The following is a 15,368-nucleotide window of genomic DNA, read 5'->3' as shown; positions in this document are numbered from 1 at the left end:
TTCACAGCTGCTAGGCCAGATGACTAAAGTACTCTTGCTTTCAGCCCTAAACAGGGCTCCAGGAAGCAACAGTGGGTCTCAGGGGGCCCAGTGACAAATGGGATGGAACTAGTCTTGAACCATGTATTCATTCTCAAATGGGCAGGAATGGTCTTTCTTCATAAAGGGTCCAGGAGTGATCGGTGAGACTATTTCTACTGAAGGTTACATATCTGGCATCTAGAGCTTACCATCCATCAATGTTCCTTTTTTAAGAGGCAGGTAATTATGGGGCTTCCCTGGTGGCTCAGTGGTAAAGAACCCACCTGCCAATGCAGAAGACACAGGTTCAATTCCTGGGTGGGGAAGATCCCCTGGATGAGGAAATAGGCAACCCACCCAGTATTCTTGCCTGGGAAATCCGCTGGGCAGAGGAGCCTGTGCAGTCCACGGGGTTGCAAGGAGTCGAACATGACTCAGCAAGGGAATAATGACAAACAACAAGGGAATTATGAGCACTGGGCACAGCAGAGAGGGGAAGACCGGAGAAAAGGAAAGCAGTAGGCTTTAGTTTAAAGCAGGTTAAACAAGATGCTGATAACACGTCCTTGGCCATGGAAGGCGGGAACGTCACATTCCTCCACCCTCCCACCCCAGTCATCAAGGCCCACCCTCAAAATGAAGAAGTTTTCAGATGCTAGTTCTGCTCTTCTTGGGCAGCTCTCTGGAAAGAATGGCCCCCACTATTGGTTCCCACTCTGGACCCCAGTCTGTGTCTCAGCCTGGCCCACTCACAGGGTGGTCTCAGGATCACTAACTTCACCTTGTACAAAACTGTATTGGTCAGAAAGCGGGGCCAAATTCAGACAGGCTTAACAATTCCTTATATATTTTTCAAAGTGCTTTTGTTGCATGTTTCATTTTCTGCTATACATGGCAATAAATATTTGTTGCTTTGGTCTGTACAAAAAGTCTGTGAGAAGGTAAGACAGATGTTATCTAAATGGACAAACAATAAATACAGAGAACTATCTTGTTCTGAGTTCCCCAGACAATAGCAAACATGCCTGAAAAACTCAGGTCTTTTGATTCATGGTCCAAAATCTATACCATATTGCCACCTTTCAAGTTGTCACTTCAATACAGTAAGTACCAAGAATCAATGTACAGGAGTCCCACAATGAGCCTGCATGCCATAGCTTTCTAAGAGAATGTGAAAAGTCCCAGCAACTCATATGTAGAAAGCTATTTATTACCTACAGAAAACACCAAAAAAAAAAAAAAAGGAAAAAAAGGAGGAAAAAAAAAGGAAGAAAGAAAACAAAAAAGAAAACAAAAAAAGGTGGTCTTCCCCCCCAAAGGCAGGCAGTATGAAAAAGGTAGGACATCTAGTTGCTGGAGTGGAAACAGTAACATTCAGTTAACAATGGAATATTTAAAAAAAATAGTTTTCTTTTCAAATTGTAACCTGTGGTAACACATAGAAAAATGTACTAAACAAGCTTGATATAAAACAGAGTAAAATTTTCAAATAAGCCCAGGGAGAAAGCACAATGTTGGAAAGGATGAGGTACAAGGGAAGAGAAGAAAAGATCTCATACAAAACTACCTATTACAATACAGAAAAAAGTATAAAATGTTCCTATTTTGGAACTTAGGTACAAAATGACACTGGCATTGGATCGTTTCACTATCTAGCCTGAGGAGCGCTCAAAAGGTGGGGGAGATGCTACAAGGAACAAAAAGAATAGCAGTTTTTCAATCTCAAGTTGATCAGTCCAAATTCCACCCGTTTTCCAGTTGAAAATCTCGTCTTCCTCTGTAACCTCTACCCCAAGCCAAAATTCATCCAGGCCTCAAAATACTCTTAGGAAGTCCACAAACACCCTACACATAGGGGCTGGGATCTGTGTATGCTGGAGCTAAATTTGGAAAATGGTAATAAATCTACAGGCTAAAATGGTGAACACATTCAGCCTTAAAAAAAAAAGCATATCCCTGTGAAATATATATATATATATTAAATTCTCTGTGGTTAGAAACATATTTAAACTAGCTAGCCACAGACCAAACTAGACCTGCATTCATCCAAAGCTGGAATTTTATGCTAAAGACTGAGGTCCTTCTTCTTCTTGGTCAGAAGTAGGTAGCAGTAAAAGTGGCGCCTTTGTTACTCCACTAAACCACTCCCTGGGTGGGTCTTCCCCATATCATGTGCTGTGAGCACATGCAAACCACTGCTTTTAAGGAAAGGACTGCCCGGGACTTTGGGGTCCACCCAGGGCGCACATGTGGTGCCTCAGGAGGGGAAGAAGCTACAGATAAAACAGCCTTGTACAGAAGCAGACGGACTTCACAAGGGGCATGTAAAAAGGACAAGTCCTGGAGGACGGCCTTATGCAGGTGCCCCAAAGTCCAGTTTACAGTCACTATCCTGGTGACACATTTTGAAAATCATGTGTGTATGTATGTGTGCGTGTATATGCTGGTGGTTTTCATCCCTACGTTTTTACCCACATCCATTCCTACCTCTTAGTAAGGCCTAACAACAAGAATTTATACGAAACCAAGAGTCCTTCCAAGCTTCTCTCAGGCCCCTAATTAAGAGACTGAGTGAGGCTGGAGCCCTTTGAAAACAAGATGGCAGAACTGAAGAAGTGAAAAGCAGTCTCTCTCTTCAGATTAGGGATGTCCCTCACCCCTTTCACAGCACCAAAGTTTCTTTGCAAAAATAGTATCTGAGATACAAAAGGAAAGGCAGATGTGCTTGTGAGTGCATCTCTCCAGGGCCTGGTCCAGGGTCAAGGACTTTACAAGAAGAGAGGGGTGGGAGCAGCTGTCTCCAAGGTCTCTAGCTGTAGACAACAAAGAGCTGGTCCCCTGCAAGTCCATGTCTGCTAACTGAGACGGTCTTCACAAGAGCTTTCGGTGGAGGATTTCCCAGACCATCCGCTTCCGGAAGTAGGGCATGTGTTGCTGTAGGGACAGAGAGATACCTTTATTTTCATTTCCTGCATGCAGACCTAACACTCCTTTCCTTCTTGAGGTTTTCACCTAAAATAGTTTCAGCTGCATTTTTGGTCTTTCAAATTGCTCATTCTTCATTATGTGTGATTTTTTTTTCCTAGTGCTTTTTCTGATTACTATTGCTATTGCTACTTTTCATTGTTGTAAACCTAGAAGTTTAATTAGGTATCACCAGGAATCCCCTGGTTAGAAGGAAATGGCAACCCACTCCAGTGTTCTTGCCTGGAGAATCCCAGGGATGGAGGAGCCTGGTGGGCTGCCGTCTATGGGGTCACACAGAGTCGGACACGACTGAAGCGACGCAGCAGCAGCAGCAGCAGCAGGAATCCCCAGGCTATCATCCTCAAATGTCTCCAAGAATTCTGAGAATGGTGTCTAAATTCAACAAAGTCCTCTGTGTTGAACTTTTAAGAGGCTATGAGATCTGAGGCTTGAAAATCAAAACTCATTTTGCCCCAAAATTAAATGAATGGCAACAGTCAGCTCAACCCAAGGGCTGTGGTGGAAAATCTAGTAAAGACATTACTTTAAACAGAAGCAAAAGGTTAAGTGGAGGACACCAAATAAACTATAATCTCTAGTCTCAATTCACTTAGGTCTCCAAAGGACCACATGGACAGAAATTAACGATCACAAACTGTAAGGAAGACTGATCAGCTGCATAAAACGAGGGGAAGAGGGCAGCAAACTACACTAGATCAAGGTGTGGCCTGTTCCAAAACTTCACTGCTACCAAATACAGCGTAACTGAGGAAACTTGCTCTGGTCCCAGTTCTCTGCCTCTTACAGGATTTGGGGTAGGCAGTGTGCATGAGCAGAGACGGCAGCTCTCCTATTGGCCGGGATTCCTTGCCTACAATATGGGATGTATGGTGGCCCAGGATGTGGCCTATCATTGCCTTCCTTTCCCTACAGTGTGGCACAGGTAGCCGCCACCCTGGCTTATGAGCCACAGAATGAAGCAGAGCCCCTAGGTGGAGCAAATGGAGAGAAAAACATCTATCAGGCAGCCTGGAGACAGGGTGGTCACAGAGCCCCCTCCTGAAGGCTTGGCTTACCTGTGTGAAGTTGATTGGTCTGTCTTTGGTAATGCAGTCAGCATATTTGCAGGCAAACATGCCACAGTCGCTTCCATTCATCTGCTGTGGAATTTCCTAAAAGGCAAAAAATAACAAAAAGGTGACCTCTTTCCAAGTTTCCTTCCTTCTTATTAAATTATAAATAAGAACCAAAGGATATAAATTTTCCAGGTTTCCCTGAATTCTGAAGAGATGATCCTGGTCCCCCACTCAGAATAACACAGGCTCAGAGAGCAAAAAATTCAGCATCTCAGTCCAGCCTGTATACTTCATGTTTATCACATAGGAGACTATCTGAGATTTCTATGATCCCAAGAGTGTAAAAGCTGGTCCCTCCCACAAGGGTCAAGCAGCCTGCAAACATTTTCTCCCATAGATGAAAGTTTAGCAAAATAGCTGGGCATTTAGAAAACCTAGTTCTTCATAAGAAATACATTACTAATTTTCCCACAGATAGCTTACTCTACTCTATCTTCCCTGGCTGAGGTCAGGCCAGACACTTAGAAGGACGCCAGGGCCCAAGCAGTATGCTCCTTTTCTAACCAGTACTCTAATCTCAGGATTTCCATCTCACCAAGATGAAACGTACCTGGCTTTTCTTGCTGAAGAGCTGCCAGCCATTGGTATCAAACTCTTTTCTTTTCTTGTCAATGCTTTCTTGCTTCAGATATTGCCTAAGGTATTGGGAGAGAATGAGATGAGCTTGGGGAGCTGCCACTGCAAAAATGGGGCTGACAATCCTCAGGAAGAATTTTCTTCTGCCATGTCTAAGGAAAACAGTATATATTGCTGGACAAGGAATCTTTAGAACTCCCACAGTTCATGCCCACTCTGTCAGCTCCAGGGAAACAAGACCTCTGACTTTAATACCCAGGGTCCTTCTTCCTACTGTCCCCACTGAGGAACGAGTTTTGATCTTTTCCTTGGTTTATATGGTCCTTTAGAATTCAATCTAGTGGAAGGAAAATGTTTCTCTAGCAATGCTGGGGTATATATTTATTTATAGTCTTGATTCTTCTGTATAAAAATTCAATCCAAATCAATTACTCCACCTCATGGAACCCACCCCCTCCTGACCACAGACATTTTGGAAAGAGAAACAGGTGGAATGTAAACCAGATTTGCATTCTGGTTCCCAGTTGAGCCATTAAAGTAGGACCTGAGCAAATCAAAGTCATCTCTGTGGGTCTTGGTTCCTTTATCTGAAAAATCAGGAGGTTGGGGTAGATGACTTCTAAGTAGTTTCTGTATCTGTATGTCTATATCCACTCTTTATTTTCCTGCACTGGGACAGTAATTATGCCCATCAGGATGTATTTTGGGTATTATTATATTATTATTAAACTTTACTTAGATGGAAAATACCCATCTTAATCAATATAAAGATTTCCTTTATTAACCACTCCATTGAAGGTATCAGAGAATTGAGTTCAACAGCTAGAAAAACAACATATATCCAACACCAAGCTCTTCGTCTTTAACTCCCTACTTACAAGAGGATTCTGCAGGCTTCATTGTTTATCCCACCCATAGAGTCGTAATAGGTAATATTCTTCTTTCTAAAGTCCACAACCTGGGAATAAAAAAAATCTGTGTGTTTATGAACTGAAGAAAATCTCAGCTTTTCCCTTCCCTGGAACTTGGAACCTTCTGCCAGATTTCCTATGAAATCATGACAAGTTTGATGGATACTTAGCATTATACCATGCTTCATCTGCAGAGGAAAGAAGAACAGGGTGATTATTTACTCAGAACTATGCTGGGGGCTGACTGACTAATTGCCCTGAAACCCTTTTCTAGTTTCAGGGTCTCCATTTGCAACGGAGGCAAGAGTGAAGACACGACGTGCTCTTCAGAGAATGTAAACTAAGTGAGATCATTTCCACACATTTTCAGAAAGATGGTAAAAGATTCTAGGTTTTGTTTCTTAGAGAATTTCCTTTAGACTTAATGCTTTTCAAATATAATTCAAAACAGGCTGTAACTTGTATACTTTTATTAATATATTAAGCTAATGTATCCATGTTCTCAGAGTCATGTTTGTGTTAGTTGCTCAGTCATGTCTGACTCTTTGCAGCCCCACAGACTGTAGCCTGCCAGGCTCCGCTGTCCATGGAATTCTCCAGGCAAGAATACTGGAGTGTGTAGCCATTCCCTTCTCTAGGGGATCTTCCTTACCCAGGGATTGAACCTGGGTCTCCCTCATTGCAGGCAGATTCCTTACTGTCTGAGCTACCAGGGAAGCAATAATAAATTATCAACTATGCAAGGCAAATCATGATTAGGCAGAAAATAATGGTCACAGAATCTGGGTTAGCAGCATCGTTAAGAAGTCACTTTTTCTCCCCATGTGTTCCTTGCCTTTAGGTTGCTTTGACTACAATTCCATTTTTAAGTATTTCCAGAAAAAAAAAATTTCATAGCTGTTTTCAAAGTCTAAGTATCTCCCACTCTTGACAGGGAGTTTGCTAATCTATCCAATTTTTAGATAATTAAATGCTACTCTTTCAATCATCTATGTAGAACTAGTATTCATTGCTCTCTGTGTATTCTATCATATAGACTTCTTTTAAATTTTATCAGTAATAAAAGAGGCACTCACAGCAAGACACCAGTGCACTCCTAGGTGAATAGGCACCAAAAGAATGTCAACAGAAAAGACATCCACTTTCTTTGTCCAACGTTTCACTGCTTGATAACCAGCCGTTTTTAACTTAGTAAAAAAAAAGGTATTAAATGCATGTACACTCGGCAATCCCTTCTCTTTACTTCGCTCCATCAGCATATTCATGTAGAAATTGATGATCTGTGGAAAGAAGGTATATGTATTAAAATAGATACTCCAGCCTTTCAAAGCAGTTGTGTTGTAAGAAGGAAACACAGCTGCTATACTGCACAGCATAGGCTAGTTCCCTAACCAACTCAGTTATGACCTCAACACCCAACAGCCTAATGTCCCTATATCAAATTCTGACTAGAAAAGAGGGGGGCTGAGGTGGTTATAAACAGTGAAAACATAAAAGGCTGATACATATATATATGGTTCAGGATACATTTGGGAAGATGTTGGCCAGACTTGTAGAAGGCTGAAGATCAGGTTAAAAAAAACTGGAAAATGGGGAGGAAGAAGTACTACAAGATTAGAGTCAGAGAAAAGGAAAGGAAGGAGCATGTGCAGGTACACATCACAAGCAGGAGTTCAGCAAAGTAAACACCAGCAGTTCCTCTAGTCTGCTGGGACTGTGCGAGCAACTTAAATAAACTCTGAGCTCAGAGTCTAGTGTTAATAAAAACTAAGATTAGTAGTTCAATCCTTCTATGTAGGTCTCCTGATTTTGCACAAAGACAGAAAACTCTGCCCCATAACTTAAGACTGTATTTTCAGCCTAACAAGTTACTTAGCAGAAGCAAACTGTTTTGGTCTCAAGTAGAACTGAGTGACAGAATAAACCATCAACTATATTAGAACAACATCTCTAAACTTGTAGTAGCTTGGCAACAACACCTTTATCCAGACAGACATGGATATACTATAACCTACATTATGTAAGACCTGAAAGTAAAACCACAAACATGAAGAGTCAAGTTTTCTCCTAGAATCTGTAAGGTTAGCTGCCTTATATTTGTTGATTCCACTTATTTCAATATCAAGTATGAGTGAAAGAGATTAAAACGCTTGACATGGGAGATATGTTAATGAAACGATGTGTTCTCTAATAGTGACTACGTTGTCCACAGTTCCTTTAGGTCTAGGACTCCTTGGTATTAAAGCCTCAAAGTTACTGTGCCGGAAGTTACTGCATACTTATTTTATGTGGCCAGCTGAGGTCAGGCCAGTGTCTGTCAATTGCAAGGAATGAATGGGCTAACTGATCCAAAGCTTGGAAATATGACTAAGAAAACAGGCACATTTTTCAGAATGCTTTTTGGGGAATGGGAAAACACCCCCGTCCTTTGACAAATATTTATACACTAAGATGCCAGAGCAGTGAGCTACTGCCCAACAGTAGGCAACTACATACTGGGTAGGCAGTAAGGAACACAGCCAGGAACACACCGGAGCGTGGTCTAGACTAGAGAAAGGGCCTATAGATGAGGATGCCTAGGCAGCTGCAGGGAAACCACATTCACCAAGAAGCAGCACTCTGAGGGTGGTGGGAAGGAAAGTCAGGACTGAAGAAAGACACTGTTCTTCCTGCATCTCTGAAGATAGAGCAATAGGCTCAGGTTGTGGTTGATTCTTTCCCTAGTATGATGCCCAACAGGTAACTAGAGCTCAGTTATATAAAACAATGATAATGAATTAGGGCACAATTAGGATTGTAGGTTTCTCCAATTCAGGTTTTTAATCTCACTCTATCCTTGAGGTTAATGGTGCTAAAGGATGCTTGTAGGCTTGTGAAGGCAGCCAGGAACGCAGGATGATCTACCTGCTCAGCAAGCACAGATTTCTTGGCTATAATCTGCATCTTCTGGTGAGAGAAAATTAGCAAAAAGGGATTGATTCCTCTGGAATTCTATCCCATGACATTACCCATGCCATGAGGCTAAATCCTTCAATTCAAGAGGTGAAGCGAATAGACAGACAACCTGTCAATCACTATAAGCCAAACCCTCCATGGGGGCAGATAAGTTAAATATTGCAACAGGCAATAAGGACTTAAGATGGAGGTGGAAGGAACCAGAGAGATAAGGATAGCCAAGCACATGAAAGCCACAGAGATATATCTCCCCCAGGTGCCCATCAGAAGGGCATATCTGGGATCATTACCCTGAAGCGAAAAGGGTGACATAAATGAGCATCATGCTACATACACCTATCCTATTTTTCAGGGGGAAAGTGTCAAAAACCAATTAAGCTTAGCTGCACCTATACAGCCTGAGTTGCTTGGTTTCTTATGTTACTTTATTTTGTTATTTTGACAGAGTGGACCTCTAAAGTTAAAGACCAAGCCAGCTGAACAGGAACAGAGACCTAGAGATCAGGGCACCACACTGAGAACCCCTCTTCTCTGCTTTACTTCTCCCTCCCACCAAGGTTTCTCCACTGTGAGGGAAATGGCCTCCTCCAAAGTCAGCTCATTACTTAGCTCTGGGGAGTGATCTGGGCTCTTTTTCATTTGCCCTGCATTCTAGGAGGAGGGGGCTTGGTGGCCTCACTGTTCCCTCCCATTAGCTGAGGATGTGTAACCTGACATCTGAAGCAGAATTTAGATCCAAGTTTCTCTCCTCAGTTTTTCGGCTATCACTCACTCCAAATAAGGAAAATTGCCATAGTTCAGCCAAGACACAATGACACCAAAAAAAAAGCTAGAAGTTAGAAGAACAAAAAGAATCCTACACATCATCTCACAGAGGAGGGCTAAAGAGGAAGGAAAAAGAAACGAGAGAAGGGATCACAGTGTCTAAGATGAAAGAGAAGCAATGATGGTCAGAGCAGTCGCTTGCATTTTGTGACGGCAAGGGTCCCTCCCCTCCTGTGGTAGAGTCTTTCCGTACAAGGCACTCTTCTTAGCTCCAGAAGATCTTGAATTCCCTTTGGAACTGGGGACGAAGAGTAACAAGCCTGTTTGTCTGTGCCTACTGTTTGCCTTGCACTTGCCACTCTTTTGGGGGCCCACACTTGCCTCTGCTTGCTGCAGTCCCTGGTGCCTGAAGAACTGCCTTTCCTGCTGCCTTCACAGCCTTCGCTGTGAGCGTCTACTTGTCTATGCAATCCTGTTTGGGGGTGGAATGATTGTTTATGGTGTCTTGTTCCTTTGTGATTTTATGTGAAGAGCTGCCAGGCTAAGTTGAAAAAAGTGTTTCTTTAAAAGAAAAGTCTACAGTGTTTTCAAACTTAGCACTCAATCCTTTGCCTGTATGTTACCACAATGACACAAATGACTACTGCTATCTGTATCCTTCTCAAGCAGTAAACCAGCCAAACTATTGCCTTCTCATGCATTTAGAAGTAAAATACATCACCAACAGTAAAGTCTAACTTTTAACCCTTCCCGATTTCACAAACTGAACCCTTATAACAGACTTTGGAAAAAAGTGTTCTAAAAATCCTGAGCATGACAGTGTTCTGAAGCAGAGATCAAGATAACTTTTAGAAAAGAAAAAGCTGTTTTCCTACTTTATCCCTCCAGACTTTCCCCTCTACCTCCTCATTCTTATTTTTAAATTAGACTTATCTGCCAGGGGCGAGCGTGACTTGTCAACCACAAACCCCGAAAGACTAATTAAGCAACAACCTCTGAATGTTATAAATCAGAAGGTCACTCACTCCTAAGACCTAACCTAATAATACTATAGAAACCAAGATAGCAGACTTAAGGGAAGCTCTGAGTTATAGCATCCCTCACTGTGCCCAGGACTTTTCTCAGACGCAAATTAAAGTAACGAACAATTAGAATCACTGCAAAAGTTTTAGAGAAAGACAGGCAGCGTCTACTTTTATGGAGTCATGACAACTGTAATTACTATTCTCCCTGTGACCTGACATAAATCCCTAGTTTATCAAAAGGACTAGTTCTATTATGAAACACTTTAAAGAGGTAATATATAATAATGTGGAATCGTCCAATGAGTCATGTTAGAAAGACTACACTGTAACTTCCATTCTGATCATTAGCATATGGGAGACACCATCATATTCACTTAACTAATTTATTTCATCTAGTCTAATTTTCTTCCCTTCTGACTCAATCAGTTTTTATTTCCTAAGAAAAATCTATTTCCTGTGCTAGGTTTGTCTAGCTGAGTTTAATGTTTTATAGGCTGCTGCCTCTCTTACTGAGCATCACTTAGATTTAACATCTCCTTGGAAGCAATTAATAATTGAGACAGAGGTGCTGAAATCTTCAACATTCATACTTACGTATGAATTTGTCTATTTTCCCTTCCAGTTTTTTCAGCTTTTAGTTCGTGTATTTTGAAGTTCTGTTATTAGGTGCATACATACTTACGTTGTTACTCCTTTTGATGAATTTCCCCCTTTACCATTATGAAATGTCTATCACTGATAATATTCCTTGTTCTGAAATCTACTAGTGTGATATTAATATAGTTACTGGACGGAGGAGCCTGGTGGGCCGCAGTCCATGGGGTCGCTAAGAGTCAGACATGACTGAACAACTTCACTTTCACTTTTCACTTTCATGCATTGGAGAAGGAAATGGCAACCCACTCCAGTGTTCTTGCCTGGAGAATCCCAGGGACGGGGCAGCCTTGTGGGCTGCCGTCTATGGGGTCACACAGAGTTGGACACGACTGAAGCGACTTAGCACCTTTCCTTTGTTTACTGTTTGTATGGTATGTTTTCTCCACCCTTTTACTTTTAACCTATATGTGTCTTCACATTTAAAATGTTTTCTGTAGACATATTTTTAAATCTAATCTATAATTTCTGCCTTTTAACTGGATGCTTATATTGTCCAGTATGGTAGCCATTAGCCAGATGTAACTCTTGAGCACTTGAAATTTGACTAATTCAAATTGTGTTGTAAGTGTAAATGCGTTTTAAGTGTAAAATACATATATTTTAGAGAAGGCAAAATATACCATTAATAATATTTTAATATGTATTACATGCCAAAATAAACATATTTTAGATTTATTGGGTTAAGTAAAATATATTATAAAAATTAGTTTTACTTGTTTCTTTTCCTTTTTTAAAATGTGACTATTAGAAAACTTTAAATTACATATATGGCTCACATTATATTTCTACTGGGTATGTTGAGTTTGGTCATTTACATTTAATGTATTGAGATTGTTGTTGTTTAGTCACTAAGTCACGTCCAACTCTTTGTGACCCCATGGACTGTAGTCCACCAGGCTCCTCTATCCATGGGGTTTCCTAGGCAAGAATACCAGAGTGGGTTGCTATGCCCTCCTCCAGGGGATATTCCAGACCCAGGGATTGAACTTGAGTCTCCTGCACTGACAGGCAGATTCTTTACCACTGAGCAACCAGAGTATTGACAAGGTTCGTTTTAAATCTACCATCATGTTCTTTATTTTTCTGTGTGTCTCATCTGTTCTTTGTATCCTTTTTCTGCCTTCCTTTGGATTGACTATCTTTTAATTGCACCTAATCTCCATTACCAGCTTCTTAAAATACCTCTTTGTTTTTTACTGGTTGCTCTAGCATTTATGTCTGTAACTTACTGTAGTCCATCTTCATAAAACATTATACAACTTCATACATTGTGCAGGAATCTTAGACAAGTATATACTTTCATTTCCCCCCTCTTTTGTTATGATTATCATATATTTTACTTTAACATGTTATAAACCCTACATTGTTGTTGTTTTCTTTTTTATTTGACTAGTCCCTTGTCTTCCAGAGATAATAAAGGATGAGAGCATTTTCACTGCTCTTCATTCCTTGTGTAGACTGAAATTTTCAACTCAAATTTTTCCTCTGCCTAAAATATCCTTTACTATTTCTTAAAGAAGAAGTCCGCTGGTGATGAATTCTTCAGCATTTGCTTGCCTAAAAAAGTATAGACTTATTTCTTCAAAGATATATTTGCTGGTATAGAATTTAGGTTGACGGTTTTCTTTTTCCTTCAGTATTTTAAAGATGTAGCTACACTGTCCTCTGGCCTACATGGCTTCTGACAGATCTTGGTTCCTCTGTATATAACATGTCTCTTCTTCTGGTTGCTTTTTTCATTATTTTTCTCTTTATCAGTGGCCTTTAGCAATGTGATTACTATATATTTCAATATGGTATCTCTCTTTCTTGGGGTATATTGAATTTCTTGAATCTGTCAGTATGCTTCCAAATCTGGAAAATCTTCCACAATTATTTCTTTAAACATTTTTTTCTGATACCACTTAACACCCCATCTTCCCTTCTGGGACTTCAATTACATGCTTAAGACTTGATACTGTCCCTGAGCTCACTAAGCTCCAGTCATCTTTTTTCAGCATTTTTTCTATTTCACTTGGATGATTCATACTGCTCTATTTTCAAGGTTACTAATTTTTCCTTCCACAGTATCTAAACTGTTAATCTCATTTCATGTATTTTTAATATCAGATACTGTATTTTTCATCTCTAGAAATTCAATTTGGATCTTTTTTTATATTCTCCATTTTTCTCCTCATAATGGCCACTTTCCTCTACTTACCTGAACATGTGGAATACTATTTATGGTATCTGTTTTAATATCTTTGTTGGCTAATTCTAACATATTTTTCTTTTCTGGGTATTTCTATAGTGATTGTCTTTTTCCCTTTGTTATATTTTTCTTCTATTTCATGCCTGGGAATTTTTAATTAGATGCTAGACTTTGTGAATTTCAATGTTGTTGGGTTCTGTTGTTACCAGAATTTGTTGTATTCTTTTAAATATTGTTGGGTTTTGCTCTGTGATACAGTTAAGTTACTCAGATCAGTTTCAAGCTTTTAAGACTTGTATTTAGGCTTGTTACCACGGGTCCAGAGCAGCCTTTACCCTAGGGCCTGCCTGTCTGGCCCCACTCTTGAGGCAGTGCCCTTTTGAGGACTCGCTAGTCAATGCTCTGCAACTCTTCCACTCCAGCTGGTTGGGACATAAACTGTTCTTGGCACCTGTGTTAGCGCTCAGGCTTGTTATGATTTCTTCTTTCTGGTGGTTCTTTCCACAGCCACTGGTAGTTTCTTGCCATATATGTGCAGATCAGCACTCAGCCAAAGATTCCAGGGGGGCCCTCTGCACATCTCTGAAGCTTTCTTTTTGTTCAGCAACTTCCCCACCAGTATTTATCTCACAAACCTTAGCCGCTTTGGCCTTCATGAACACTGTCTCCTCTACTCAGCAAGACTGCCAGGCACTGCCAGGTTTTTACCAGCTCTCTCCCTTTAGCACACCACCCAGGTAAGCTGTGGGAATCATAGGTTCATGCTTTTCACTTCCGTTTTCTTAGGAATCACTGTTATCCAGTGTCTGAAAATTGCTGTTTCAGGTGTTTTATCTACTGTTCTATTTGAGAGAAGAAATCTGATCTACTTTATTCTATCATGACCAGAAGATGTCAAATTTATTTGTATGCCTAAATAATTTTCACATATTTCTAAATTTATCTGATGCTTTATAAAACAACTATTGGGCCCTCTAAGAGCAGAATTAGCAGGCCATAAAGAGAAACACAAAGCCTAAAGTAGTCCTCACTTCAGGATCATTAACCTGAAATCTTAGAGTTGGATTCCGTAAGTTATTCAACTCTGTCTTCAGGAAATAATACACAATTTCTGTTTGTTATTTCAATTGACATTTACTTAAAAATACTTCCTTTTGTTTCTTAACTGTGACTTTCAATCTGCTTTTGCAATTAATTCCTCCTCTCTTTAACCCTGTCTTCCTTCCCTTAATTAGATATTTCTATCACTAATCACCAGACCTGGACTAGAAATCTCCATCTATATGTTCTACCTTTCCAGCCTCATTTTGTAACTCTTTGCAAATAGCCAGTTCCCACATTCCAATTTTGAGAAGTTTCATTTTCTTACAGTGAGGTACAATGTTAATACTGTCATTAGTCCTCTGAATTTGCATAGAATTTAGCTATTCACTTATATATAAATCCATTCTTGCAAATATGTTGGAAAGCTTATTGCAAGAACAGGCACTGTGGCCTACTCTTCTTTTAGCAAAACGACCTGAGAAAGAGTAGCCTAATGGCTATTTGTACATATCTCAAATATAGGACTTCTTGATTTTATTTTCTTTATAAGCTAAATCTGATCCCTTTCATTTCTAGGATCTTATATTCTTTGTCTGTAAAATGTCAATCACCTTTCTTGGGAGAAAACTTTAATGAAGTCTATAAAACTGACATGAGAAACAAAAATAAAAGAAAGGCTATTAATGAAAATATCTATTTAAGGGAAGGAGACCAGGATTGAAGAGAGAGCAAATTATTTGCAAAATATTGAGGGTTCACAATTAAGAAACAATTAAGTATTTCAAAATGAGTATGAATACTTAGGATATCTACTAATTCCCCTTCAGAATGTTATCAGCTTTTTAAGGGCAGTAACTCTGAAAGTGTGAGAAGTATGGTACTTTGAAAATGCTGCTTTTTAAAACATTTATTAAAGTACTTATTAAAATAGTTCTCATTATCATCATGGACATGTGAACTGGCACCTGGTTTCAAAGTTAACATTATTCTCCACTCAGAAAATAAGGACTCCTTACAAAAGTTATGGGTAAATGTGGTAGAGATAAAGTAGACAAGGAATCTTTCCTTCCCCTTTTCTCTTCTAAATAATGTAATTTCCATTAACTTTGCTTGCTAAAAA

The 15,368-nt window shown here is 40.0% G+C and overlaps 1 protein-coding gene across 3 annotated transcripts in view; it reads right to left on the bottom strand.

Annotated features, from left to right (window-relative positions):
• SENP1 (SUMO1/sentrin specific peptidase 1) overlaps window positions 1,211-15,368 on the bottom strand; it is a 51,831-nt gene continuing 37,673 nt past the window's right edge. For all 3 annotated transcript variants that reach the window (XM_005680028.3, XM_013963835.2, XM_018047865.1), the window contains exons 14-18: window positions 6,688-6,891; window positions 5,579-5,658; window positions 4,675-4,759; window positions 4,065-4,160; window positions 1,211-2,955 (exon numbers count right to left, since the gene is read on the bottom strand). In XM_005680028.3, coding sequence (XP_005680085.1) covers window positions 2,893-2,955; window positions 4,065-4,160; window positions 4,675-4,759; window positions 5,579-5,658; window positions 6,688-6,891 — 528 coding nt within the window. In that variant the 3' untranslated portion in view covers window positions 1,211-2,892. The remainder of the gene's footprint in view (window positions 2,956-4,064; window positions 4,161-4,674; window positions 4,760-5,578; window positions 5,659-6,687; window positions 6,892-15,368) is intronic.

Source organism: Capra hircus, chromosome 5 (assembly GCF_001704415.2).
Source record: "Capra hircus breed San Clemente chromosome 5, ASM170441v1, whole genome shotgun sequence".
Taxonomy (NCBI): domain Eukaryota; kingdom Metazoa; phylum Chordata; class Mammalia; order Artiodactyla; family Bovidae; genus Capra; species Capra hircus.
This window is presented reverse-complemented; position numbering and strand designations above follow the sequence as displayed.